General features: G+C 54.8%; 1 protein-coding gene across 4 annotated transcripts; it reads right to left on the minus strand.

Moving 5' to 3' along the window:
- Nucleotides 1-9248: 9248 nt before the first annotated feature.
- CHST1 (carbohydrate sulfotransferase 1) lies at nt 9249-25815 on the minus strand. Of its 4 annotated transcripts, none has more exons than XM_045825751.1 (4): nt 25423-25815; nt 13258-13376; nt 12495-12568; nt 9249-11350 (listed from the first exon to the last, which is right to left on the minus strand). In XM_045825751.1, exon 4 carries the CDS (start codon nt 11306-11308, stop codon nt 10073-10075), a length of 1236 nt encoding a protein of 411 aa, XP_045681707.1. In that variant the 5' UTR covers nt 11309-11350; nt 12495-12568; nt 13258-13376; nt 25423-25815; the 3' UTR covers nt 9249-10072. The 4 variants fall into 4 exon arrangements, with proteins under 4 accessions (XP_045681707.1, XP_045681709.1, XP_045681708.1 ...); XM_045825753.1 differs by having other exon boundaries at nt 12495-12596; XM_045825752.1 differs by having other exon boundaries at nt 13258-13382.
- Nucleotides 25816-26156: the final 341 nt, after the last annotated feature.

Below are 26156 nucleotides of genomic sequence, written 5' to 3' on the forward strand. Positions count from 1 at the left end.
CTGTTGCTATGGAAATCTCTGGCCCACATCCTCTGGCAATTTTATTCTCCACTATGTGTTCATATAACAGCCACACCCTCTGTAACAAGGTCTGAATTTAAGCAGGGGTGGTGCCCTGGTTGTTGTGGCTCAGTGCATTGAGAGCACTGACCTATGGACTGGAAGGTTGCCAGTTCAATTCCTGGTCAGAGCACACGCCTGGATTGCAGACCAGGTCACCAGGTGGGGGCAAGCAAAAGGCAAGCAATAGATGTTTCTCCCTCCTTTCCTCTCTTTCTAAAAATAAATAAATAAAATATTTTTTAATTCACAAAAAATAAGCAGGGCTGGAGGCAGGAATGCTTCTTTCAAGTTCTTAATTCCTTCCTTGTCTTCTCTCCCTTAGCCCTAGAGGAAGTAGGGCTTCCTGCATTTGTTATTCCTACACCCCTTGGAGTCTTCCGTTATCCCTTTTTGTAATTAACCACATTTTACTAGCTAATAATTACTTAATTTGTCCCTATTCAAATTACCCATGTGGTTTCTGTCTTTGCCTGACCCTTGACTGGAACACCCAGCATCCAATCAAAAATTACTAGGCATGCAAAAAAAAAAGCAGGTATATAAGACTTATAGCCAGGAGGAAAATAAATCAATCAACAAAAACAGACCCATAAATTACAGAGATGATAGAATTAGTCATCAAGGACTTTAAAACCATTAGAAATCTTATTTAAAATGCTCAAAGATACAAAGGTGAACATGAAAACAATAAGGATATAATAAAATATGCAAAATAAAAGGACCCAAGGGTCATAGAAGATGAAAAATACAAATCTAGACTGAAAAAAAAATATGCTGGCTGCAATTGACAGTAAATTAGAACTTGCAGAACAAAAGATCAGACAATTTGAGAACAGAGCATTAGAAACTATCCAAATTAAGCCCAAAGAGGAAAAAGAATGAAATAAAGAAAATAAACATCAGTCACTTGTGAAGCAAAGTTGGGGTACCTTATACATACGTTATCAGAGTCTCAGGGAGGAGGGGAGACAGAAAAAATATTCGAAGAAAAAATGGCTGAAACTTTCCCAGAATTGATGGAAGTGCAACAAATACCAGAAATCTGATGAGCCCCAAGCAGAACAGGCAAAAGCACATCACACCCAAAGTTGCTAAAAAACAGTGATAAGGAGGAAATCCTGAAAGCAGCCAGAGGAAAAAATATCTTATATATGAAGGAAAAAAATTAAGAATTATGGCAGACCTCTCATCAGAAGCAGTCCAAGGCAGAAGACAATGAATCAAATCTTTAAATTGCTGAAAGAAAAACTACCAACTTAGAATTCTAAAGCCCATGGAAATATCTTTCAGAAATGAAGGCAAAATAAAGACTTGCAGACAAACTCTGGAAGGATTTATCTGCTCTCCAAGAAATATTAAACACAAAGCTCTTCAGGTGGAAGGAGCTGGGTGTCAGGTGGGACTCTGTATCCACACAAATGGACAAAGAGAAAGAAGCAGGCCACTGACTGATACAGTCACCACTGTGAGTCCCACACCACCTGCACGAAAGAAGCCGGACACGAAAGACTACGTATTGCAGGATCCCGTTTATGTAAAATCCTAGAGGAGGTGAAAGTAGAGTGACATAAAGAATTCAGTGGTTTCCAAGAGCCACGTGGGGGGAAGGAGATGGTCCACAAGAGGGCACAAGCGAAGCTCTGGGTGGGTAGTGAGGTTCTAGATGTTGACTGTGGTCACACTGACATAACTACACACATTTGCTGAAACCTATCAGACGGCTTTCTTAAAATGAGTGAAGTTCATTGTGTGTAAATGAAAACCTGATGAAGTGGACTTGGAGGGGGAAAAGCACAAAAGACCACAAGCCAGACTTTCGTTTTAAAAAATGCACCACCACAACATTGAAGTTTAAAAGAAGGAGAACGGAATTAAAAGGCATTAAAGTATTAAGTGTGGTTTTCAAAGGAAGGGTAAAGATATCGATTCACTCTGGGTTAAGGTAAGACTTGGATAAACTGAGAAAGGAATTTGTTATCTCTGAGATTACCACTAAAGGACAGAAACAGATACATCATTTTCTAATCAGTGAAGGGGAGAAGATTTAATAGACAAAAAGTACTGAGTCAAAAGTGGGGTGGGGAAAAAAGCATAATGGGTGAAACAAGTAGGGAGCACACAATAAGATGATAGCTATAAGTTTAAATAACCAGCAATTACAAAGCATTTTTATGGGCTAAAAGACGGACAAATAATTCCCACGAGTTCTACCCAAGAATGCTGGTGGTGCTATATTGACATTAGACAAAACGGACTTCAAAGCAAAAGGATCACAAGGGTAAATGGGGGCACTTCACAATGACAAATCGTTCGGGTCATCAACTGAAATACACAACAATTTTAGAACTGTATGCACCTAAAAACACAGCCTCAAAATCAGAAGCAAAAGAGTGGCAGACCTACGTAGGGAAATAGATAAATCAATCTATCTACAATCCCAGTGTGAAGTCTTTAACGCGCCTTTCTAGTAATCACTAGAATAAACAGGGCTTTTTTAGGACAGGAAAGATATTTAGCCAACACATTTAATGTGACGGGATGGACAACATAGCTCACTATTCCCGATGACCGCAGAAGACACAATCTTTTCCATCGTTGTCCCAGGCTCTCGCTGAGACACTGAGGCTCAGGGAAGAATTCTGACTTGTCCAGCAAGATGCAGTGAAACAGGACCTCAAGGTGAGGCTCCTGTCCTCCAAATCATTAACCGTCTACTCCTCCTGGATGGTTTTAAATGCCCCACCCCCTTCCCAGAACTAATGCTTTTGTCCCAAAGCCACATCCGCCTTCACGAAGCCAGCCCGAGGCCAGGGTGAAAATGCTGAAGGCTCAGGTGTTTCCGAGGAAGGAAGAAAGCAGGAAGCGACGCCTGCAGCCAGCCCGGAGCTCCAGTTTGTGGGAAGAGGAAGCCTCCCTCAGAGGGGTGTGGTCAGCTGGCTGTTCCCAGACACACTCTGGGGAGATGGAAGATTCAGGCTTAAGAAAACTCAACATCCTGCACCCCTGGAGACAGTGGACTTCCCTGGGCCATCCAGAGGAAGAAGATATTCCAGGCAACCCACGCTAAAAACGGTCTTTCTCGAATAAACAAGGAGCACAGATGCAGGTGCCTGGAAGAGGGCACAAAGGCCAAGTCCACCTGACCTGGAGGCTGTGGCGGAGCAGCTGGCTTTCGGCCGCCCCAGGAAACCATTTCCCCAGGATGCTAGACAACCTTGAGAATGTGGCCAGAAGACAGCAGGTCAGCTCAGTCAACTTGTACTCTTCCCAGGTGGCCAGAGACTGTGGCTCTGAACTGCGGCTAAACAAAAGGCCAATTTGTCCCTGTTAACCGGCCACCCTGGGGGCAGGTCTGCAGTTACCCATCCAGATCTCTCCCCCGGGTCAGCCCTTGGTTCTAGGCCTCTGCTGATAAGGGCTCTGTGCCATTTTATCCAGGTGTAACTTTGTGCATTGGTAGTGTTACCATCGGTATTTAGCAAGAAAAAGGGAGCAAAAGGATTTAGATACTGAGCTTAATAAAATGGGAAGCATAAGCGTGCTTGCTAGCCTGGAAGCTACAGCTTCATACCCCAGGGGATTACAGCACGGATCCCCCAAGGGGATTAATACTCCTCCCTTCTTCCCCTTTGGTGGGAGCAGGGGAAAGCAGACAAATGTGCCATAGAAGTCAAAATGGTACAGGGGGAGGTGCTGGGCCACAGAGGCCTGTCAGTCTTGCCTGGGGAAAGAGGGGCTGGTTGGGAGATGGGTCTATCCAAAGCCCTCGAGGGCTTGAGAAATTAATAGATTCTTTTGAACCGGCACTCCGTCCATCCCACACCCAAGCCAATATAATCCTAGGGGAACAAAGAAGCTCTTTCTCTTGCTGAGGTGACTCGCGCTCCTCCCGTGTCCTCTCTCCATGGCCGTGCAACTGCACACACAGGCTCCACTGCAGGAGGGAGCCCGAAATGGACTCCAGCTGGAAACACACACAGAGCTAGCCAGATGCTAGACTGGACTGCACCAGGACATGGGCAGGGGCCTTCGCCCTGGCCCTACTGAAGGCAAGATCGGGCTCCTTCCATGGTGAGACGGACAGAGATGGGACACTGGAAAGCCAGGGGGCAGCTTTTAGTCCCACACGAAAAAAACATACCACATCACAATCTCCCATGCATGGGTCCTTGAAATGCTTTTTCTCGTGATCCTGTGGAAGAACCCAATTCCAACCTACAGATTAGACGAGTTCACAAGAAAGATGCATTCATTCAACAAATGTGCATTGAGCAGCTATCATATTCCAGGCGCCTTGCTGGGAACTGTGGATACAATGCTGATGTGGATGGTGGTGGTGATGGCAACATAATGACCAGCATTTATTGAGTACTCTCTATATGCCAAGCACCAGGCTATGCACCTTATGCAATCTTCAGAGTAGCCCTCAGAGGTAGGGTTTATAATGATTTTTCTCTGTACATTAAGAACTTGGAGGCCCAGAAAAGTTAAGTGATGCACCCAAGGCCACACAGTAGATAGTGGCAAAGATGGGACTGGAACCTAGAACCGTGCTTTTTATCACAGTGGTTCCAAGACGGAGAGATGTGACTGCAATTACAAGTCATCGGCAGGTAGCGACTCCCAGAAGCAGAAAGTGCAACTCGAGGGAGGCAGGCAAGGTAGCAGATCCAAGGTTTAGAGAGAGCATTTCTGGGCTCTGTGAAGCCTCCATAATTGTTCTGGGTAATTGTCCCAGGCTGACAGGCTGCAGGACCCCGGCCCAGCCAGCTCCTCAACTTAGGCATCTGTCTCCCAGCTGCACCTACACACGCACACAAAGCCCTTCCCGTGACCACGCAGCCCATGGCTGCAGCAATGTGAGCCCCAACCTCAGCTACCTGCCTCCGAAGACTCAGTTGCAGCCTCTTTTCCAGCCCTCGGGAAACAGAAGTGGGTTTTCTCAGTGGGTCTGTGAAGGGGCATCTCTCACATCTTCTCCTTGCCATCAAGCAAAGGCATTCTGGCAGGGAGCTCGTTCTGGACAACACCCTCTGGGGATGACGGAAAGTAGAGTCCAGCATGCTTCCCAGAGCCCCAGGGAAGAGGGGCCTGGAGACCAGGGTGTGTGCTGCTGACAAGGAGGGAGCAGGTGGGGTCACACAAACAGAGGAAGCCTGTGAGGAGAAGAATGGAGAGCACATGGCCCCCAGAGCCGCCAGCTGAGAGGGGCGCTGACTGTGGGGACAAGACCAGGAAGTTGCTCCTTAGAGTCTAAGACATCAAGGGCTGCACACAGAAGAGGTGGGGGCAGAGCCAGTCCTGCTACGTGGGGCTCCTATCACTATTTCCTGGCAGGACAAACGCCTCTGGGGGAGCAGGAAACAGCCCTGTAGAGGTGTGACTAAGAGGAGGAGGAAGTGCGCTTTGTCAACCGAAGAATTCTCTCCAGGTGTTCGTTTCCCTCATTCTTCCTGTGTTCAGCCGGTGAGACAGGTGCAGCGAAGAAACAGCAGAGCTGACGTGCAGGCCTGGAGTCAGAAAGAACAGTGGATATGGGGTGGGGGAGGGTGGCTGTGGATTCTTGGAACAAAGCGCAGCTCAAACACCCCCACTCCCCACCCTGAATGCTGTCAGAAACAGCGTGGGAGCCATTAGCTGCCTCAGGCCTCATTTAGATCCCTCCCAGGCCTTGCCCAGCCCCCAGGGAAGGCCTGGCATGAGCAAGTTATTGTATCAGGTGGGGAGCACCTGTTTTATTCATTTTTTTCCATTCAACTAGTGTTTATTGGATACCTATTGTGTGCCAGGTCCTGTAATAAAAAGTGTGATTATAACTGTGCTAAGCGCCATAAAAGAGATGTGCACAGTGCCAGAAAGGGCCTATGATAGGGATAGATTAGATACATAATCAGTGATACAAGGGCCTATCATCAGGAGAGCAGAACTGGCAAAACTGAGGAAGAGTTGATAATGAAGCTGAGCTCCAAAGGATGAGTAGACATGAATCAGATAAACAGGAATAGGGGCAGCCCAGGCGTAAGGAAGAGTCTGCAAAGAGACAGAGTAGCTTGCGAATTGGCTAGGTTTCAATGCGTAACAAGTTAGTCCAAAACCTAGGGGCTGAAAACAACGATCACTTCTTTTAACCCACAATTTCGTGGGCCATCCACTTGGCTGGGTTCAGCTAGGGAGTTCCAATGATCTAGGTAACATTGTGGCTGACCTTGGCAGAGGCTGTCTTGTGCATCTGTGTCTGCTGGCTAACCTCTGGCGGGGCGGGGCTCTTTGGTTCTCCCCCTCACAATCTGTCGTCCTTCAGCAAACCACCCCGGCTTCCTTCCCACGGCAGTTAAAGGCTTCCACAAAGCAGCCAAGAAGGGCAACCGCCAGAGCTCAGGTACCTTTCAGTGTCTGCTTCCATCCCACTTGCTGTCATCCCTTGTCCCAGAGCGGGGCCCATGGCTAAGCGCAGAGTCAAACGTGAACAAACTGGGGACTGTAACTGCAATCATCTACCTCAGTGTGCTCAAGGAATTGAAAGAAAGCAGGGCCCTGGCCGGGTAGCTCACTTGGTTAGAGCGTCATCCCCTTATTGTCAAGATTGTGGGTTTGATCCCTGGTCAGGGCACATACATGCAGGAGTCAACCAGTGAATGCATAAATAAGTGGAACAACAAATCGAAGTCTCTCTCTCTCTATCTAAAATATATGTGGGGGGGGGGGCGTGAGCAGGTATGTATATATATAAAATAAATAAAATCAGTAAATAAAAAACATTTTTAAGTTATATTTTTTTAAAAAGTGGGAAAACTGAAGAGTGGCGAGTGAAGGGGAATGAGGTGCAGGTGAAACTGGAGGTGGGTGGAGCCAGGACATGCGGCCTCTGAGAACACACTAGGAGTTTTTGGTCTTTACCCTGAAAGCAGGCATGCCCTCTGGTTTCTGACCCCCTGTCTTGTGGGTTTGGTCAGCGTAAATAATCCCTTGGGGACTGAACTGGCTGAACTAGTAAAATGGATTTTCTAAGCTTCAGACTTCAGCGTAGAAGCCAGCATGGTCTACCCCACACGCCCTTGCCAATAGCCCACACAGATGTGAATGCCCGGTACCTTCCCACCTCTGTGCCGTGGCACCAGCCTGTCCCTCGGCTGAGAACAATCTTCTCATGCCCTACGTGCGGCCAGTTCTCACCTCCCCAGACTCGACTCAGGCACACCACCTCAGAGAAACCCTCCCTGACTTCTTCAAGCCCTGAGACCAGTGATAGGTCAAATGACACCAAGAGGCCTAGGAAACAAGCCTGTGGCTCATGGTGGCCTTGTGGTTTGTAAAACCAAGTCGGTTCGAGTCCCAGCCCTGCCCTTGCAAGCACATACCAGTGGGTACAGTGCGCTGCCCGTGCTGTAGCCATCGTTTTACGTTCACCCCCCACTACACTATGTTTCTTGAAGGAGTGCCCATAAACCCAGGGCCTGCACTTGGAAGAGTCAGAAATACTCGAATGAGTGAGTGAACAAATGAATGAATGAATGAATGAATGAATCCATCACTAAACGGGACTTTCCTCTGGAAGCCCCAGTCAGCGTTATTAAAGTCTTCTGTCCTGGCGGATGAGCGGAAGGTGTCTTTCCAATGAGGCCAGGAGCTCCAGGGTCTCCCAGGTTCCACATAAAGCCACCCACCCAGAGGAGAGAAGCCCCCAGGCTCTGGAACGATCCAAGGCAGGGCAGTGGGAGAGCAAAGAGAAGGGAGCTCCTTGGGAGACAAGTGTCACAACGTCACTCACTGTAACGGAGTGAGAGAACCAACCTGCAGTGGCCTCCACCAGAGCAGGTCTACCCTGGGTGCTAGAACAGCTGACCAGGGGCACTGCTGGAGGCAGGTATGCCAGGAAGTGACATTACTGTAATTTCACTGGCTCACTGTGTTGACTGGCTCACCACAAGCTGGAGAAGCAGCCCCTGTAAACAGGGGCTGAAAAGTGGGCACCAGGCCTCCAGGCCCTGCCCACCAGCCTTAACAGAGATATTTCCACACAGGCTTCCTGGTCTTGCAATGTGAGGGTTTAAATCATACTGTCTCCCATTTACAGAAAAGAAACCTGAAGCCCAGGGAGATCAGCCTTTTAACCATTGGCCACTTTAATAGTCATGGCTGCCCAGATAAACGACTACATTTCCCAGCTTTCCTTGTACCTAAATGTGTCTTGACCAGGTTCCAGCCAGTGAGACATGTTTGGAAGTCATGTCTCTAACTTTGGGGTTTTGTTCACCAAGGACGGGGATGTGTGCCTCATTTTTCTCCTTACCACCGCCTGGTGAGCCATCTTGGACTATTATAGCCAAGGGCAACGCCTTAGAACGATGGAGCAGCAACAACACGGAAAGAACCAGGGTCCCTGACACCCGGGCACACGACCTGGGTGCACAGTTTGGCACGCACTGCCGAGTGAGAATGAAAGAAACTAGCCTACCTCAATTAAGATACTATTATTGAAGGTGTTTGCTATTGCGGCTGCATCTGTACCCTCCTGACTCATAATACAGCCAGGACCAGGTTTCCTCAGGAAGCCCTGGACCACTGGGGCTGCTGAATCCCAGGCACCCTTATTGTATGAGGACAACAGAGCTGTGACCTCCACCGCAGGAACCAGCTGTTTTCTTGGAACAAGACTTGGGAAATCTGCTTGGAGGAAGCTGCTAGATTGCCAAGGACGGGAAGGAAACTGAGCACAGTTGATTCTCCACCAGTGTGGACACCGGTGCCCCTGCACTGCTGTGAAAATACTGAAACACTCCCAGGCCACTGCCCCATCCCACCCTAACCCACCCCTCAGATGCCCCCCAGCACACCCCCCCAGCTATCTTTGCCCCAGATCCAGCAATTAAAGGAGTAAGGCCTGGCACAGGAGGGTCCCCAGGACTTCCTTCTGACCTCTGGACATTCATTCAGCAAGCCATACCACTTCCTAAATGTTCTGAGTATCAGCCCCAGCTATGAGGTGCCTGATCTCAACCGTCTGAAGGGAAGCGGAACCCTGAACGCAGTGTGGAGGGAGGTGAGGAGGTCATGAGTTCTGAAAGCCCGAGACTGGTTACTGCACCCTCCCTCCACCTCCTTTTCTCCTCCCCAAAGCCAGAAACCCCCAGGCCCCACTGAGGCCCGCCCTCACCCCTGCAGAATATGCCACAGCCACGCCCAGATATTATTGCACTCTTTTATTTACATAAAACACAGATAAAGCATTTCAATGTTCATTTAGCAAACTGATCCACTCTTTTTTTTTCTTTTTGGCACAAAGAAAATATCACAGATGGACCCCAAGATCAATCAGAAACCCATAAGATTTATCAGTCATTACTGGTCCAGGGGCAGCCACAAGACTCAGACAGACAGACAGCATCGCCACAGTCTGGAAAAAATAAACAAGGTGCACATTCACCTCACAGTAAAAACCTGCTCACCGGCAGGCAATGGGGGGCCGGGAGGGGACAGTTTCTATGCTCCCAAGGGGGCAGTGGGCATGGGGGGCAAGAAGCAGGGTGAGGAGGTTTAGACACCATTCATAAATTAGAGGGAGGTGGCCTCTTTTTTAACCTCTTACCTTGTAGAAGTTAGACAGGGCCAAAACTACCGTTCCCTGACCACTCGCCCATTCAGAGCGCTCCGGAAGTTGTGTGGTTCGGGGCGTCTCCCCTTGTGCGCGCCCGTGTGTGTGCACGTAGGTGAATGTGTGAGTGCGGTGCTTGTAAACATGGTCACCATCCACACAGACACCCAACGTCCGTGTGTCGGAATGGGGTGCGGTGGGGGCTGCACCCCGCTCACTCCCCTTCTGCCCCGGCGACTCCTGTCCAGGACATAGTGCAAATTTCAGAGACCAAAGAGGCAGAAGGAAGTGTGGGGCAGGCAGAAGGACACAAAGACAGTGTGGGAGAGGGAGGGGGAGATAAGGCAACAGTTAAAAACGGTCCATTTTATCAAAACCGACACCAGGTGCCCCTCGCCCCCACCCACGGAGCCCTTGTCACAAGAAAGGGCGGAAGTCCCGCTCCTCCACCAGACTGACGGAGGGGTTCTTGAGCTCCTCCTCCGAGGTGGCCATCCTGTAGCCCAGCTGCGCCAGCACCCTCTGGCAGGCGTTCTGGGCGAAGGCCACAATGTCGTAGGAGAGGCGGAAGCGCCACTTCTCGGCCGTGGCCGCCGAGTTGCGCACGGTGCCGTACTTGTGCTTGCCCAAGGCGGGGTCGCCCTGCGTGTTGTTCTGGATCCAGCGGGCCACGTGGCTGTCCAAGGGGATGCCCAGGAACCCGTAGATCTCCTCGGTCTTCTTCATGGGGTTCCTGGCCAGGTCCTCGTAGCGCACCAGCATGTACTTGCCTTTGAGCCACGGGGGCCGCATGAGGCCGGTGGACACGGAGTTGGAGAAGTCCTCGCACACCGTGGTCAGCTGCGTCACATCCAGGTTGTAGGGTTTCCTCCCGGTGCCGTACCAGAGCCGCCAGAGCCGGTACGTGTCGCGGAAGGTCTCGCTGCGGGAAGCCAGAATGCCACGGGGGTCTCGCACCAGCTGGATGACCTTGAGGTTTAAGCGGGGGTCTTCAACCAGGGCCCGCAGGTCGTTAACCTCAGGCACCCTCACTGTCTTGATGGCCACGTGGCTGCGCTCACGACAGGCCTCGGCGGCCACCGTCAAGTTCAGCAGGCCGCACTTGCGCACGCAGTCCCCTTCCTCCAGCACCAGGTCGGCGGAGCCTGGGGGGTCGCACACGGGCCGCGAGCACAGCACCCGGCTGGCCCCGCGGCGGAAGATCCTGTCGGTGGTGTGGTTGACGGGCGGCGGCTTGATGTAGTTCTCCAGGAAGTGGAGGTCACAGTCATAGAGGCTCCTCAGGAGGTCACGGCTGGCGCCCAGCATGACCCGCCGATCCGCGGGGCTCTTGCCCTGGGTGAAGCGGGGGATGAGCGTGTTCTGGACGTGGTAGAGGGGCTCGAACAGGTAGAAGACGTCCAGGTGCTGGTTGAAGAGCTGGCCCACGAAGGAGGAGCCGCTGCGCGTGGTGGCCAGGATGAGGATGTGGGTCTTGCGGGAGAGGTTGTAGGTGAAGGTGGGGCCTTCCTCACACAGCCGCTCGGCCAGCCCCGCATCAGCCAGCCCCGGGCAGGTGTGGAAGGACTTGGCGGTGAAGGTGCGGATGGCCGTGTACTGGATGGCGATGGAGGCCAGGGCGAGGAGGAGGACAGCCTTCCAGGAACATTGCATGGCTGGGCACCTTCATGGGGCTGCTTCTCCACCTTCCAAGGTCTGCAGGCAAGAGCGGGCAGAGGTCAGGGGCAGCGGGGCTTGGGTGCCTCACCTGAAAGAAGAGGTGGTCTCCGGGGTGGGAGTGGGGGTCCAGGGAGGCATCCCTGGCTCCCTGCCCAGTGCTCACTGCTGTACCAAAGGCCTGAACAGCTTCTACACTAGACTTCACCAGTCTCTGGGGGAGCCACTGCGGACTGAACCAACCGATTCCCTGTGCCCCGTACTGCGGGGTTGAACCTACAGAACGCTGCAGGGGCCTCCCTGCAGGAACTCCGGGTTCCTCAGTGGGGGACTACTGGGCAGGAAACTAACTCCTCCAACCCCAGGAGGAGGGGATGACCAGGTCCCGCCCCCAGCCACTGCCCCACCACTGCCTGTCGCCCATTGCTGGCATCTCCTGGGCCGACCTGCATCTTCGTCCACCCTCATGAACTGATCCACGTGGTCATCTTTTCTCCACCCCGTCACTCCCCACCAGGAGGAAGAAGAGTCCACGTCAGAAGCCCCGGACTGAAAGGGCCCTGGCACTCTGTGAGTCATGGGGCTACCAGGTCCGGCTCACCCACGCCCACGGGGCCAGGGGAGGTAGACAGCTGTGTCAAGCACCACATCCCCTGACTTATGGATGCAGGTGACCAGCTTACTCCAGATGAGGACTCCTGGGGTCCCTGGGGTCCCAAAGAGTCACCTGGCCCAGATCACACACAAGTCCGGGGCTGCTGAGAAGGATCCCTTCCCAAGCCCCCGTGTCCTCCCGGGTTTGCTCCAGCCACAGGGTGCAGAGGTCCAGGCCATGGAGCAGATGACCCCCACGACAGCAGAGCGAACTGACCCCTCCACCTCAGCCAGTCCTCAAGGGCCTCCACCCTCAGGCCCTCAGCCTCTTCTGTCCACAGGGTGAGCTTGGGGACCCGCCCTAACCCAGCAACGACCCCAGAGAACCAGGCGGGACAGAGAGAAGAGGAAAGGAGGGAACAGAAGGAGCACCCCAAAGAAAGCATGGGGGATAAGAAAGGCTCCAGGACAGCTGTGAAAGCGAAGGGTGTGCCCAGGGTTCAAGGCAAGGAGCCAACCTGAGCAGCTGGAAGTCCACCAGGAAAGGCTAGGTCAGCTACTAGCATGCAGGGAGGGATCCACTACTCACCAAAGAAGGGCTGCTCCAAGCTGGGGAGTCCACAGCCACCAGGTCTCCTGCACAGCAGCCCTGTGGCCAGCAGGCTTCAGGGAGACAGGGAGGGGAAGGGTTCTGAAAAACAGGTCAGGCTCCAGCACCTCCCTCCCTACCCCTGCTCTCCTGCGTCCTGGGACCTATGGACTGCCCCCCACAGCTGGGTGATAAGGGCCCTGCCTGCTCTCCCATATCTATCACTGACTCGGGGCTCCAAATACCCCAGCACCATCTCTGATCCCTGCATCCAGCCCTCTGAGTCCTGGGCTCCATCGCACCCCCTCCATTAACTTTACCCACCCACCCACACCCTCCTAATGAGCCCTAGCCCCTCTGTTCCCACCAGAAACCAGTGGGCAAGGAGCTGGCAAGCCTGCACCCCCAGATGACCAAGAGTTGCTGCCCCACAGGGACAGACACCCCAGGGAGGTACTCACCCACACACACCCACCACCCAGTGGAACTGAAAAGAAATGCACTGGCCACAAGCACCCCCAGGCCCAGCTAGCTCTGTTCATTCGGCCCTAGCGCCCAGACTGGCCCAACCAGCCACCGCGCTCAGCCTCCAACAACAGAACAGAGCCCCAGAGTCAAACTCATCCCAAAAAGTGGCAGGCGCACAACCCCCGTTGGTTCTGCATTTTAAATCAATAGCACAGCCTGAGCTTCCAAAATTTGACTTGTTCAGTGACTGCCCAGGAGGGGGTTCATGGAAATCAGCAAGGGCAGGGGGCCTCACCTCACACCTCCAGGTGGAAATGCAGCTCAGTCGCAACAGCCAGGATGCTGAGGCCCCCAGGAAGGGGCAGCTGGGGCAGGTGGTTCTCCTTCCAGCCACGCCGGAGAGAGAAAGGCTACCTGAAACTCAAAGCAAGAGTGGACCAGGGAGCATCCCTGACCGTCATGCTCGCCACGGATTCGAAGTTAAAACACCAAGATCACAGCACTATTGTGGTCAGCATCTACTAAGTACAGCCTAAGTGCTAAGTAAACCCTCTACCTCGGAGCTCATGTATTCGCCCCCAAAACTTCAGGTGGAAGCTAGTATAAGCTCCATCCCACGGGCAGGACAGCGGAGGCACAGAGATAAAGCGACCTGATTTAACCCACAGCCAGCAGGTTGTCCAGAGCTCACACTCTCCTCCCTCGAAGATTTGACTTTCTGTTCCTCCAGCTTACGTGTACTTGGCCTTCAAACATGGACGCAATTGATGTCCCCAGCCCATCCGTACACTGGCGTGAGAGGGACTGGGCACCAGATGGGGGCGGACAGGTGATTTCCAGGACTTAGAGCATATTCTTTCCCTTTGCTGTCCGGTCTCATTGTTCAGTTGACTCACGGCCGAGGGACCGAACCCACGTGCTTTTCGAATAGTCTTCCCCCATTGTGCTATGGGTATGACTTTTCTGGGGGTGGGGCAAAGGGGTCCTCATGTCCCAACCCTGCAGTAATGCCTGGCTCTGCCCACCCAACTCTCAACACCACATTATTCCTCACAAGCCCCCGTGGGAGGTCGGGGTCCTCACTTGCATCGTTCAGATGGAGAAACTGAGCCTCAAAGACTAGGCATACACGTATAAGCAAGCAAATAAGAAGTAGCAGAGACTTGCCCTGGCTGGCGTAGCTCAGTGGATTGAGTGCGGGCTGCCAACCAAAGCATCGCAGGTTTGATTCCCAGTCAGGGCACATGCCTGGGTTGCAGACCATGGCCCCCAGCAATCACACATTGATGATTCTCTCTCTCTCTCTCTCTCTCTCTCTTTATCCCTCCCTTCCCTCTCTAAAAATAAATAAATAAAATTTTAAAAAACAAAAAAAGAAGTAGCAGAGACTGAAATCCCTCTGGGTCAGACTGGCAAGCCAGTGCTCTGGCCCCTTCACCATCAGCTTGGGGAGCAGCACAGAGGCTGGGCTGAGCTGGCAATGGGCCGGCTGAGGCTCTGGGGCCTAGGCATCCTGTTTTCAGGATGAAACTCCACTCAGCACCTTTGAAAGGCAGTACCATGTTACCAAGTGGCCGGGAATAGGTGAGGGGCACAGTCTAGATTCTTGGGAACCTCCCATGTGAAGAGAGAAAAAAACACAACCCTGATCACATCCCATCGAACCCCTACTTCACCCCACGGCAGCAGAGGATGCTGGGGTGGAAGAGGTACCCAGAGAGAACGTCCTCTCTGCTTCTGATCTCATTCCCCTGCAGAGCGCAGGCCTGCCCTGCCTGAGTAACCCGAGACAAACACAGACACCTTGGAAGAACAGGTAGGGAACACCATTAATAACAGTGCTAGCTAGTATTTCAGGGCCCTATACTTCAGCTGCAATGCCATTTCATTTGTTTGTACTCGCTTTGTCTTTTTTCACATCTGTCAGCTACCCAGGATGAGACAGGCACTATGGGTAAAACAGCACAAAGAAAGGGGAGCGCTTCCTGGGCATTCACAATGTTTCTCCCGGGCACATGCTCCCTTGGCAGGCATTGGCTCGTCTTGCCCTCCTGCCAACCCCATAAGACTGATGCCACCATATCCCCATTTTACAGAGAAGGAAGCTGAGGCTCTGCAAGGTCAGATAAATTTCCCAAGGTCGCACCTCCAGCAAGGGGCAGAACCAGGATTCCAGCCCAGACATGGTGCTCTGGAGTCCAGCCCTTCCCCTGAACCCTCCTCCCCGTTTGGTCCTCATCAAGACGGGAAACAGAACCCTTAAAGAGACTTCATTTAACTACAGGACTCCAGTCCTAAAAGCAGAATAAAGAGGAGCATGCTGCAGGGAGGGGACCATTTCGGTTTCTCCCCTCCACTGTCCTGCTCACCCCCACCCAGAGAAGCTTAAGGCAGGATTGGAAGCTGCTGCCTTGGCCAATGAATCAGAAGTCCCTGAAGCATCTCGATGTTATAAATCTCTGAGAAAGTGGGACTCAGTTTCGTAAGGTGCAGCTTGGGTTCCAAGGAGGGGGATGTGTTCAAAAGCCCAGTGGCCAGCCATCCCCTTCCCCCCTGAAGGGCAAAGCCAGGGCATGGGAACGGGGAGATGGAGGAAGTCAGGTCCTCCCAGAAATGTCCCCGCTGTCCTGCCAGCCTGGCAGAGCGGGGCCCAGGGCTGGCCAAGCCTTCTTGGTATGCTAGATGCATATGCCCTGAAAACCAGAGGCCCTGGGGCCAGGTCTCATTGTTTCCAGGGGAGCTTTGGTCACTGCAAGGGACTCTTCAACACCCTCAACCTCCAAGCGAGACTGTGAGTCCCCGGTCCCCTCCCTGAGCGTCGAGCATCCTCTGGCAATGGCTTCCCTGCACCTCTGGTTAGTCAAAAGCCAGGCAGATCTGAGGCCCAGAATCTGTAACTTCTGTTGGAAGGCACAGAACTTGGTGAACTCCCACTCGCAGCAGGAAGCTCAGATTTCAGTGTCGGCCACACTGATATTAAGGCACAGAGCACCACACAGGGTGGGAGGACGGGGCACCTCTAAGTAGCAGAACTGTAATTCAGAGCTGAGAGCGCAAGCCATGGAACCATGTCCACCCAGATGTCACTTAGCAGGTGTGTGGGCCTGGGTGACTCAGTATCTCTGCGCCTCAGTTTCCCCACATGTAAAGTGGGTATATCATAGAATCGAAGGGCTTAAAGCATTTAGTCAATGCCGGGCATAGAACAGGGCGCAGCCTCATGCCTGGGACATGGGCTCTGACACCAGCCCCCTGGATGGCCAGATTTCTTAATCTCTCTTGGCCTCTGTTTTCTCCCCTGAAAAGTGGTGATAATTTTAACAAGGCTGTTGTGAGGACTAATGTGTTAATGGAGTCCAGCCTAGAGTAAGCATTCAATGAATGTAACCTATTGTTACCATCATTAAATGTATTATTTGCTCTTTTGTCTCGGGGAGATGCCCCAGAACAAATCACCACTGGCTCTGGCACACACTCTCTCTCACCATTGTGCCCAGATCCCTGGCCAAGCCCCCTGCCCACCGCCCCTTCTTCCCTGGCTCGTCTCCCAGGCCGCAAACTTTCTCATGCTGAGCTACCGCAGTGGTTTTCCTGCTGCCCTCTAGTGGCCATGTCCCATAGTGCAGCCTCTTAGCCCTGCGTCTTTGCTGTGTTCAGAATTCCTGGCTGATCGGCGGCTGCTTAGTGTGAAGATGCAGCCAGCGGGAGGTGATGTTGCAGGACGCAGTGAGGTGTGATGATTACACGCCCACCCTGGCTGTGGCTTCTGCTCTGTGCACCTCCTCTTCCTTATCCACACACCAAGAGGCAAGCAGCAACAGGCAGCCAAACCTCATCCCGAGGGCTTCTCCTCCCCGGTCTCATTCTGCTCTGGCAGGGGAAGGAACAGTGAGCTGAACGTCACAGGCAGCAGCAGCCCACAGCCTCTGCTTCTCCCTGGCTCAATGATCTTGCACTCACCCCGTGGGGTCTGTGTTTCAGTTTTTCCACAGATCCAGCAACCCTAAGGGCCTCCCAGGTCTGACCACAGGGGGTGTCTGAGCCCAGGAAGGCCCTATACTCCACTCTTAGAGTCAGGGCCACTCTTGCTGAAGGCAGGGACCCTTCTTTGGGAGTGGGAAGGCCCCAGTCATCTTCCAAGAAGACACCAGGGATGGGCGGAGCACTCCGCCTGCCACCTCAGCCTGATCCATGGCTGGCCCAGTCGAGCCCAAGAAACAAGGGGCTGTGCCCTCTGCTGAGTCAGCACCACCTGCCCTCACCCTCATGCCCCGCCCCCTCTGTGAAATCCCAGAAAACCCAGGGCTGTGACTCTGCCTTTTCTGGGCCACAGGCCCCTTGGAGAGACACAACCCCTCCTCTCAGAAAGATCCCTTTGTGCCCACAATTTTACACACACAACTGGAGAAGTTAAGCCTCTAGGGGAAAGAAGGGGCACCCATGGGTGGACTTTCAGAGGTCCAGGAACCTGCTCGTAGCACTCTCCCAATCCCAGGATTTTCTTTGCAGGTAACACTATCAGAGAAGGTTCCGCAGACATCACCCGTGATACATTAGTAACTAAAAAAAGCTAGGGCCAGAAAGCACGTGTTCAATAGTATACTGCCATTTCTGGTTTTTGAACAGGAATGTGTGTACGTATGGATATATATATATATATATATATATATATATATATATAGACAAACAACCACTGAAAGAACTTGTGCTGAACCAGTAATTGCAGGAGCCCCAGCAGGGGAGCTAGGAGATGGGGATTCAAGGAAGGCACAGTTTACACAGAGCTCTTCGGTTCAGTTTGAATTTATTAACTTTTGGGGACAGAGTGAAGCTACCCATGCAAGAACTGGAAGGTAACGACAGGGTGGGGCCCCCAAAATCAGCACTGGCACTTCCCTGTGCCAACTATTCTGCCCCCAGGCCACTGCCAGCCAGCTTTCTCCTCCCCCATTTCCAAGGCACCAGGGTCAAAGTCACTACCTTTCCGCCAGAATGGGGCTCTGCCTGCTCAGGCAGGCCCCTAAGGACAGCAGTCAGCTGGGGCTGCTGAAAAACAGTGAGACCTCAAAGGGGACCGGAGGCTGCGGGGGGCGGCAGAGGCCTGACCTGGGGAAATGCCTGCCCTCCCAGCTTTTTCTCCCCAAAAACAGTTTGGGAAGTTCTAGGGACCTAGGGAGAGCAAAGAAGAAGAAAAAAAAACCCCTGAATATCATATTTCTCACCAGACCCAGGAGCCAGTCTGGAGGGACCCCAAGGCTCTGGAGTCCCAGGACCTGGAGCAAGGGGCAGAGCAAACTGGACAGGGAGGGGGAGTTGGCAAACAGGCCTCTAGGACGGAGGCTGCAGAAAGGAAATGCTTAATCCCTACATCAGCAGTGGCCAGCACTAATCCACCGTAGATGTTTGTTTAGTTCGGGCTAAAAGACATAAAACAGCAAGGTTTTTCCCTTCCTAAGGAAAATGTGGTAATGAAATGAGGCAGGCAGAAAATAAGGATATGAAAGTCTGAAAGAACTAGAAGCCAGGTCAGTCTACAAGCACCAAGCCATTTCTGAGCTACACATATAAGGCAGAGCTACCTGGCAGCCCATGGGAAAAGGGAAATATTTCATTTATGTATTTTGTAGGATCCATAAGATGAAGATTAAAGCACCTGCTCAAGAGATACCCACCTACTTCTAATATTGACTTCAGCACCAGATTTCTCCTGAGGGGTCTCCTAGAGAGCCCTGGGGCTGTATACTAGAACATCCTTCAAGGTGAACAGTATGCCAGCACATAATTCAGCCAATGCAACCTTGCCAGGTGAGGCGAACTGATGGTGTCCAGATTTAGCCTCCGTGGTCCAGGCCGGCCACGGAAGGGGAGACTGGAGGCACTTTCAGTGGATTTCCCTTTCGGGTCCTGCCGATCAACCTGAAACACCATGAAGTCTGTGGATTGCTCCCAGAATCAGCACCAACACAAACCTGGTGTTTCTATACAATAATCCCTAGAGTCCCAGGCCCTGCAGCCTACCCACCAACCCCACGGGCAGAACCAGCATGCCCTTCAGTCACCTCTAGTGGGGGCCAGCGTTCCCAGTCCTGGCTCCAAAGACAGGCGCACACAGAGCGACTGATGCACTGACTTCCCATCAGCAGCAGAGCCCCTCAGCTGCCTCTCGAGTCTCCAGAGCATGTTGCTCCAGTGTCCACACGTGATGGCTCCGGGGACCCCCATGGGTGTCCCAAGCTTCCATGAGAGTCACCCACAGGCATGTGAAGAGGCAGATGGGGGGGGGCAGCTGGGCACCCTCTGTGGGGCCAGCTGGCCTGGATTGGACTCCCACTGCTGCTGCCTTACAGCTCAGGGACCCAACCAGGACACTTGCCTGTCACAGGCCTCAGTGGTCCTTATCTATGAAATGAGAAGGACGGTCACAGAATCTTTCAAATATTTGGGCTGTGAGACAGAAAGCTGGTGACTGCCAATAGCACGGCACAGTGCTGGGCACAGAGCCGTCCCCATGAGGCAGGAACCCCAAGCGTGATTTCCAGGGGCTGCTCTAACCCACGAACAGGCAGTAGTGGCCTGGAAATGTTTAAGGAAGTTAAAACAGACGCTGCAGCCTCCTCTATGGGAGCCCCCACAGCCAGTGTGCTTGGAGACCCTCGCTGTTTGGGTGGCAGAGACCACCTCCCGGTCCCGCCCCACCCCGTAGCCAGTCCGCAGGGTCCCAGCGGCCAGACCAGAGGAAAGCTCTCCCGGCACTGGGGAGAGTGACTGACCTCCTGGCTCAAGGCCCCAGTGTGCCCGGCACCTCTGGGGGGGGATGAGTCAGAAGGGCCCAGTTCCCTCAGGCGGTCCTACAGCCTGGCCTGTGGTAGGCGGATCGGACACTGGGCGGAAGGCCCGGTTTCCTGTCCTCCCTCCCCTCTCCAGCAGCCACGGTCAGAGTCAGAATAGTCCTGAGGCCCCACCCCCTGGACATTGAGGCTTGGGCCCATCCTCCCATCTTCAAGGATGGGAAACCACCAAGAGCAGCTCAAGCACAGGCAGCTGCCGCCAGAGGAGTCAGGAAGGGGGGGCGTCTATCCCTGGATCCCAGAGCCTCCAGGCTCTGAAGCGCTTGCATAAGGCCCAGCTGGCCTCTGGGGACCAGGGAGGGCTGGGCGTGGGGGAGGTTCACCTGACTCTTGGGGCTCTAACCCAGCGTAGAGGAGGCTATGGGAGCAGATACCCAGAAACTATCAGGGTCCTGGCTCCCATTAAGCAGGCCCTTATTGCAGGTAGCATCACCTTTCACAGATGAGGGGCAGTGAGGCCCAGGCAAGTGAGGAGGCTTGTGCAAGCTCACTCAGCTAGTCCGTGGTAAGGCCAGGATTCAAGTTCAGCTCCAAGTGCTGGCCCTGACCCTAACCACAAAGCTAAGCCTCACACCACACCCAAGAGCAAGAGCACCTGGAGACCAGAGGGGAGGGGCAGGGAGTACAGGGCCAAGGTCCCAGGACACACCAGTGCAGACATTCCTGGTGCAGTGTGGCGCATGAAAGGCAGTGGCCAAAACACACTCTGCTCCCCAGCCGGGGGCTCCAGGCCTGGCTAGGAAAGTCGATGGAGGAGGAGGCAGTTTCATGGCCAAGGAGCCCAGGAAGGCTCAAATCCTTTGCAACCAAGGGGACACAAAAGATGTATGTAGTGGGGCGCAGGGTTTGCACTCAAGGCCAGGAGTAAAGCCTCCTGCTCCCTAAGTTCAGAACTTATCACCAGCCCACAGCAGGTCACAAGGATGCCAGCACAGCCCAACCTGTCACTCCTCTGTCTCCTGGGCAAGCAGCATTAGCGAGAGCTATCCACTGGTAACATGACAATCAACGAGCATCGCTGTCCCTGCATCAACAGGGGCCAGCAGAAGTAGACACAGTGGCAGCCACTCAGTGGGGATTCATTCCCCAGGTGGGGACCAAGGCTCACAGAGGCTAAAGGACTTGCTCCCACGGCCAGGAAGTGGCAAGGTGGGGACTAGATTCAGACTCTGGGGCGCTGTGTATGACCTGCACGTGCAAAGAGGTCCTCACCTCGCCAAGGCTCTCCCTCCAGATTTCCCTTCCTTCCCCTTCTGACGTCCTAATACCCTTGCATCTGAACCACTCCAAGCAGCTCCCGGATCCTGTACACACAGTCCCGTAAGTGCTTCGATGATAGTTAGCAGAGCACGAAACCCAGACCTGGGGTCCCGGCAGGCCTGGCCCTCTCTGAGCCCCACCCCGGTGGCCGGGTGGGGGAGAGCACGCCCACCTCCCAGGGCAGGTGAGGCTCTTAAACGAGACCTCCTTGCCCATAATGCTCTTAGCATGCTGGCTGGCATACAGCAATCACTGAGTTAGGGATCCCTTCGAATGCCGGCATCACGCTTATCTGTCCTCATCATCCGCCTGCAGAATCCACAAGGGAGAGCACCAGGCCCTCCCTCCGCCTGCCCACCCCCACCTCTGATGCCCACCCTGGGGCCCCCCCACGCACTGCAGGAGCTCAGTGGGCGCTAACCCACGCTCTGTCCCCAGCAGAGATCCCGAGTGGAGAAGGGCTGTGCCCTGACCCCTGTCCCAAAGGAGGAGACAAGCATCCCGGCCGTTCCCAGCCCACAGCCTTCCAGCTCTAATCAAGGAGCAAACACAACGATGGGCTCTCTAAACATTTAGAAAACGCGGGAACTCTGGGCCCCACGTGGCACCGTGGGGATTTATAAGGAACAAATCATGCCTGACAAACTTGATAGCTTTTTTGATAGAATTACAAGACTGGTAGATGAAGGAAATGCAGGCAGGGTAATATATCTTGATTTTTAGCAAAGCATTTGATAACAGCGCCTCGAGTAATCTTACAAAATTAATTCAAACAGACTTGGCCCTAAGCACTTGCCATGTGGCCAAAGGCAAGAGGGGGCAGGTCCCAGGGGTCCCAGGTGGAGGAGGCAGCCCGGGGTGAAGGGGCTGAGGGACAGAGTCTGGGAGTGGGGGCAGGGCTGCCAAGACCCAGCGCTGGGTCAGGCCTTACCTAACATCTTCATTAATGGTCCTGAGAGAGGGAGTAAACAGTCCGTTAATGAAATTTGCAGAGGATATTAAACTGGAAGGTGTTGTGAACACCAATGAGGATGGCAAAACGGTCCAGAGAGACCCGGGGGGGTGGGGGTGGGGAAGAGCTTTGGCAGGAAACTGAGAGCATGGGGGGAGGGCGGGGGGGGGGGGGTGCCGGCCAGCAACTGGGGCTACCTGGAGAGCCAGGGAAGAAGGAAGGGCATCCCAGGGCTCACGAGGAGCTGGGAGCGGCCACAGCCAGCTTGGCTCTGGCCAAAGAGGCAACCCCAGGAATCTCAGTTTTCCTATCTGTAAAATAGAAGGGCTGGCAGAAAGGATGTCTTGCAGCTCTAAGGGTCTGTTATCTTTCTGGAGAGTTACTCATCCCTCTTGGGCAGATCATCAAGAGGGAGATGCCTGTCCAGCCAGGTGAACTAGCCTCTCCCGGAGCAAGGAGAGTCACCCCAATCCTGCCCCTCTGACCTCAGAGCTGGGACCTCTCCTGCTCCTCTCCCTCTCACCGGGCACCAAGCAGGCTAAGGCAAAAAGCTGCCCCTTCATCTGGACTTGGGTTTGTTCCCACAAGGCTCCTTGAGCGGTGGGGTCTCAACAGGAGCCAGGGCTCCCTAGCATAGTGCCAGGCCCCCCACAACCTAAATAAATGCTCCGTGGGAGGGAGAAACGGATGGCTGGTTCCCAGCTGGGGGTGTACCGGGGTTGCCTCGGGCAGCTTTGCCAGAGCAGGGGGCCAGCCCTGCCAGATGTCGAGGCCACCTATCAGGACACAGAGGATGGATCCAGGTGAAGATGCTGGGGGAGTTTCTTCCAAGCTCCTGAATTAGTAATAATGACACTGACTGAACACTTACTATGGCTTCGTTCAGAGTGTGTTCCCCAGATTAACACATTTGACCTTCACGACAGCCCTATGAGGTGGGTCCTCTTATTTTCTCCATTCCACAGGGAGGGAAACTGAGGCACAGAGTAGCAGCCAGGAGCCTTGGCACCCAGCCAGAAGGCCCATGGGAGGAGCGGCAGCCTGCCAGGTGCTACAGTGGGAGATGAGCAGCTCCTGATGGGGGACCCCCGGGGGTGGGAAGAGGCAGCCCCTCCTACGGAGCCCCCAGAGCCTTGCCCAGCCTCTACCTGTCCCCCTTAACAGGAGTTGGTCCAACTCCTGACACACTTGTGGAGCCTGATTTTACTATGTTTCCCTCTCCCCTACCACTGCCGAGCTACACCAAGTCCTCTGAACAAGTCTGTTTCCATGGAAACCATACAGTGACTCAGGGCTTCGGGACCTTCTCTGAACCAGATTATGAATATCAAATGCTCCCTCCCCGCACCGATGCAGAGTGAGTTGGAAAAGTAGAGACACAGTGGGCAAGAGAGGAAGACAGGGAAGTGAGCAAGGAGAAGCCGGGGCGGGGGGGGGCAGGGCACAAGCCTGGCCCCCCCAGTGACAACCTGACATCTGGGTCCCCTGCAGACTCGATGGAGCACAGATGTACATCTCTGCGTGTGCAGAGCCAGCACACACACGCCCCAACGTCAGCACCAGCCTTCCCAAGGAGCTAGGGTCCTAGCGGGGAGGGAGGGGGCAGGGAAGCAAGGGGGCTTGACATTTCTCCTAGTGGGGACCTCACATGGCAGAGGGGGCCGAGGGGCCAGGGCTGAGGGAAGCGGTCTAAGGAGTTCGCCTTCAGATGCCACGGAGGAAACCTCTGGCCAAAAGCATTACAATATTCAGCAAAGAGGGAAATTTGGATTTTCAAGGGGAAATGTGCTTCTGCATAGAGATGAGGAGGCTGAGTGTTAGCCTATGTTCCCCGAGGAAGCACTGGTCGTAATTTCAAAGCCCCCCCCCCCACAGCTGCGGGGATGGGGAATCATTAGCACAGACTTCCTCTAACTTGCCCCCCACCCTCGCCTGTTCACCTGCTCTGATTGGGACAATAGCAGAGAAATCAAAGTTTGCAGTGCCAGACTCCTGGTCTCCCACAGGGGACTAAAGCCCCCAAATCCACACCCCCTCCTTTCGCCAGCAGCTCCCTGAAGACCCAGGAGGGAGGGAAGAGAAGAGGTTGGAGGCTTGATACCTCCCGGGTGAATCCGGTGTGAGTCATGGCGGTGAGAGCCCTTGGAAAAAGAAACAGGGTCACCCCGATGCCTGTCAGTGCCCCCAGCTGCTGGGGACTGGAGTCAGAAGCTGCCTGCCCAGGTAAGCTCTCTGCCTGAGGCATCCGGCCCCACCTTGAGGGGTTGAGCAACTCCCGAAGACAGGAACCTGGTACCTCGGCCCCCACCTGCTTGCCTCTAACATCTACTGGTGCCTCTGGCTTGCCAAAGCAGCCACCTGCCTGCCCAGGGTGCCCACCTCCTGCCCTCAGTCCTAGGTCCACTCTGCTCACCACCCTTACCAGCCCTCGGAAAGATGCCGGGCTCAATGTCTGTCCAAAGATGCTGGGCTCAAACTCCTGCCTTCACCTCTGTGTCCACAGTACCCACCCACCCTCTGGCACCTGGAACCCCCAACTGCCCTTCTTAGGAGTCCCCGGCTTAGGAGCCGTTTAAGTCTATGGAAGAAAACTGGCACCAGAGGTGAGGAACCTAATCCTGGGGAAGGGCAGGCCCTGGACGGGGAAAGGGGGCACCCTATGGCATCGAAAATCAGGGCACCAAGATGCCACCCTAGGAGAACCCTCAAGTCTTACCATTTAACCCCTAGCTTACCAGCCAGGGCTATTCAGGGCTGTTACTGTGAAAGCAAGCAGCGGGTTCCCAGAGCCTGGGAAGAGGTGCTCCGGGCGTCCTACCCAGAGAAAAGCGGGAGGCTGGCTTTCGCTTCCCGTGGAGGGCTCTGCACCAGCCAGGGGCCCGGGCCCCACGGGGAGCCAGCCAGCTCATCGCAAAGTGGTCGTGCGGGTTCGGTTCAGAGCCGGGACTGGGAACAGCAAGCCGGGCGGGGAGAGGGGGGCAGCCCCTGTCTTTAAGTGCAGTCCTGGTTTGGAAAGTTGGTGCAGGTGTGGGGACCTCAGGTTCTCGAGACGGACTCAGCAGCCCAGAGCCAGGGGGGGTGTGGGACAGTGAGCCCAGGCAGCCCCCGAGTCTCCGCAGCGGTGGGGAGCTGGGCGCCTTAGGGACGCAGCGCGTCTCAAGTTTTGCTGCCCTCCCTGAATGGGGGCAGGGAGGGCTGGGGCTATCACAGCGCTCAACCGCCACTAGCCCAGGGAGCCTCGTCTTGCGCGCAACACGCTGCTACCTACCCCGGCCCCACACGGTCAGTAGCGACTGTCCCGGATTATAGGGGCGTCTCCCACCGCGCCCGCGCCCCTCCCGACTGCAGCAGCGAGTGTCCGCTCCCTCCCGCCCCGAGGCCAGCCGGGCCCGGCCGATACCTGGTCGGGGGCACACCGGGAGCCGCTGCAGCGCCCCGCACCGGCTCCATCCTCGGGTCTGGAGTCAGGCTCGCCCGGGCTCAGCGGGCGACGGTGGCGGCGGCATATTCCGCCTCCCGCGCCCTCCTCTTCGGCCTCCCTCCTCCGCCTCCGCCTCCGTAAGCCCCTCACGGGCCCCTCTTCATGGCCCGGAGACGCGATCCCGGGGCGGCTCGGCCGGCGGAGAGCTTTCTCCGGGGCAGCGCGCGGGACCTGGGACCGAGGGGCGCCCGGCCAGCGGCCGGATCCCAGAGCGCCGCAGCCCGGGCGCCGGAGAAAAGCAGCAGCCGCGGGCGCCGGACCCTCACCGAGCGCCCTGCGCCCCGAGCCCAGAGCGGCGGCGGCGGCGGCGGCGGCGGCTACAGCGCCGAGCGAGCGGCGGGTGCTGCGGTCCGGGCTCCACCCCCAAAGCCGCCCGCCCCTCCGTGGCTGCCCGCCCCCTGCTCTTCCCCACCCAGCCAGCGCGCGCCCTCCGCTCCCCGCGCCGCCTCGCCCGCTCCCCGCTTTCCCCGCCCCGCCGGTCCGGCGCTGCCCTAGCCACCGCGCTGCGGACACCCCTCGGCAGGCGGGCTCCGGCGCCAGCCCCCACCTACCCCCGAGAAGAGCCACACCCACACCCCGGGTTTTGGAAGGCCGGCGAGCGTAGACGCAGACTGTCCGCGGCACCTTTTCCCCTACCCTCCCACCCATCCTCC

Source organism: Phyllostomus hastatus, unplaced genomic scaffold, assembly GCF_019186645.2.
Source record: "Phyllostomus hastatus isolate PE091 unplaced genomic scaffold, TTU_PhHast_1.1 phas_scaffold_585, whole genome shotgun sequence".
NCBI lineage: Eukaryota > Metazoa > Chordata > Mammalia > Chiroptera > Phyllostomidae > Phyllostomus > Phyllostomus hastatus.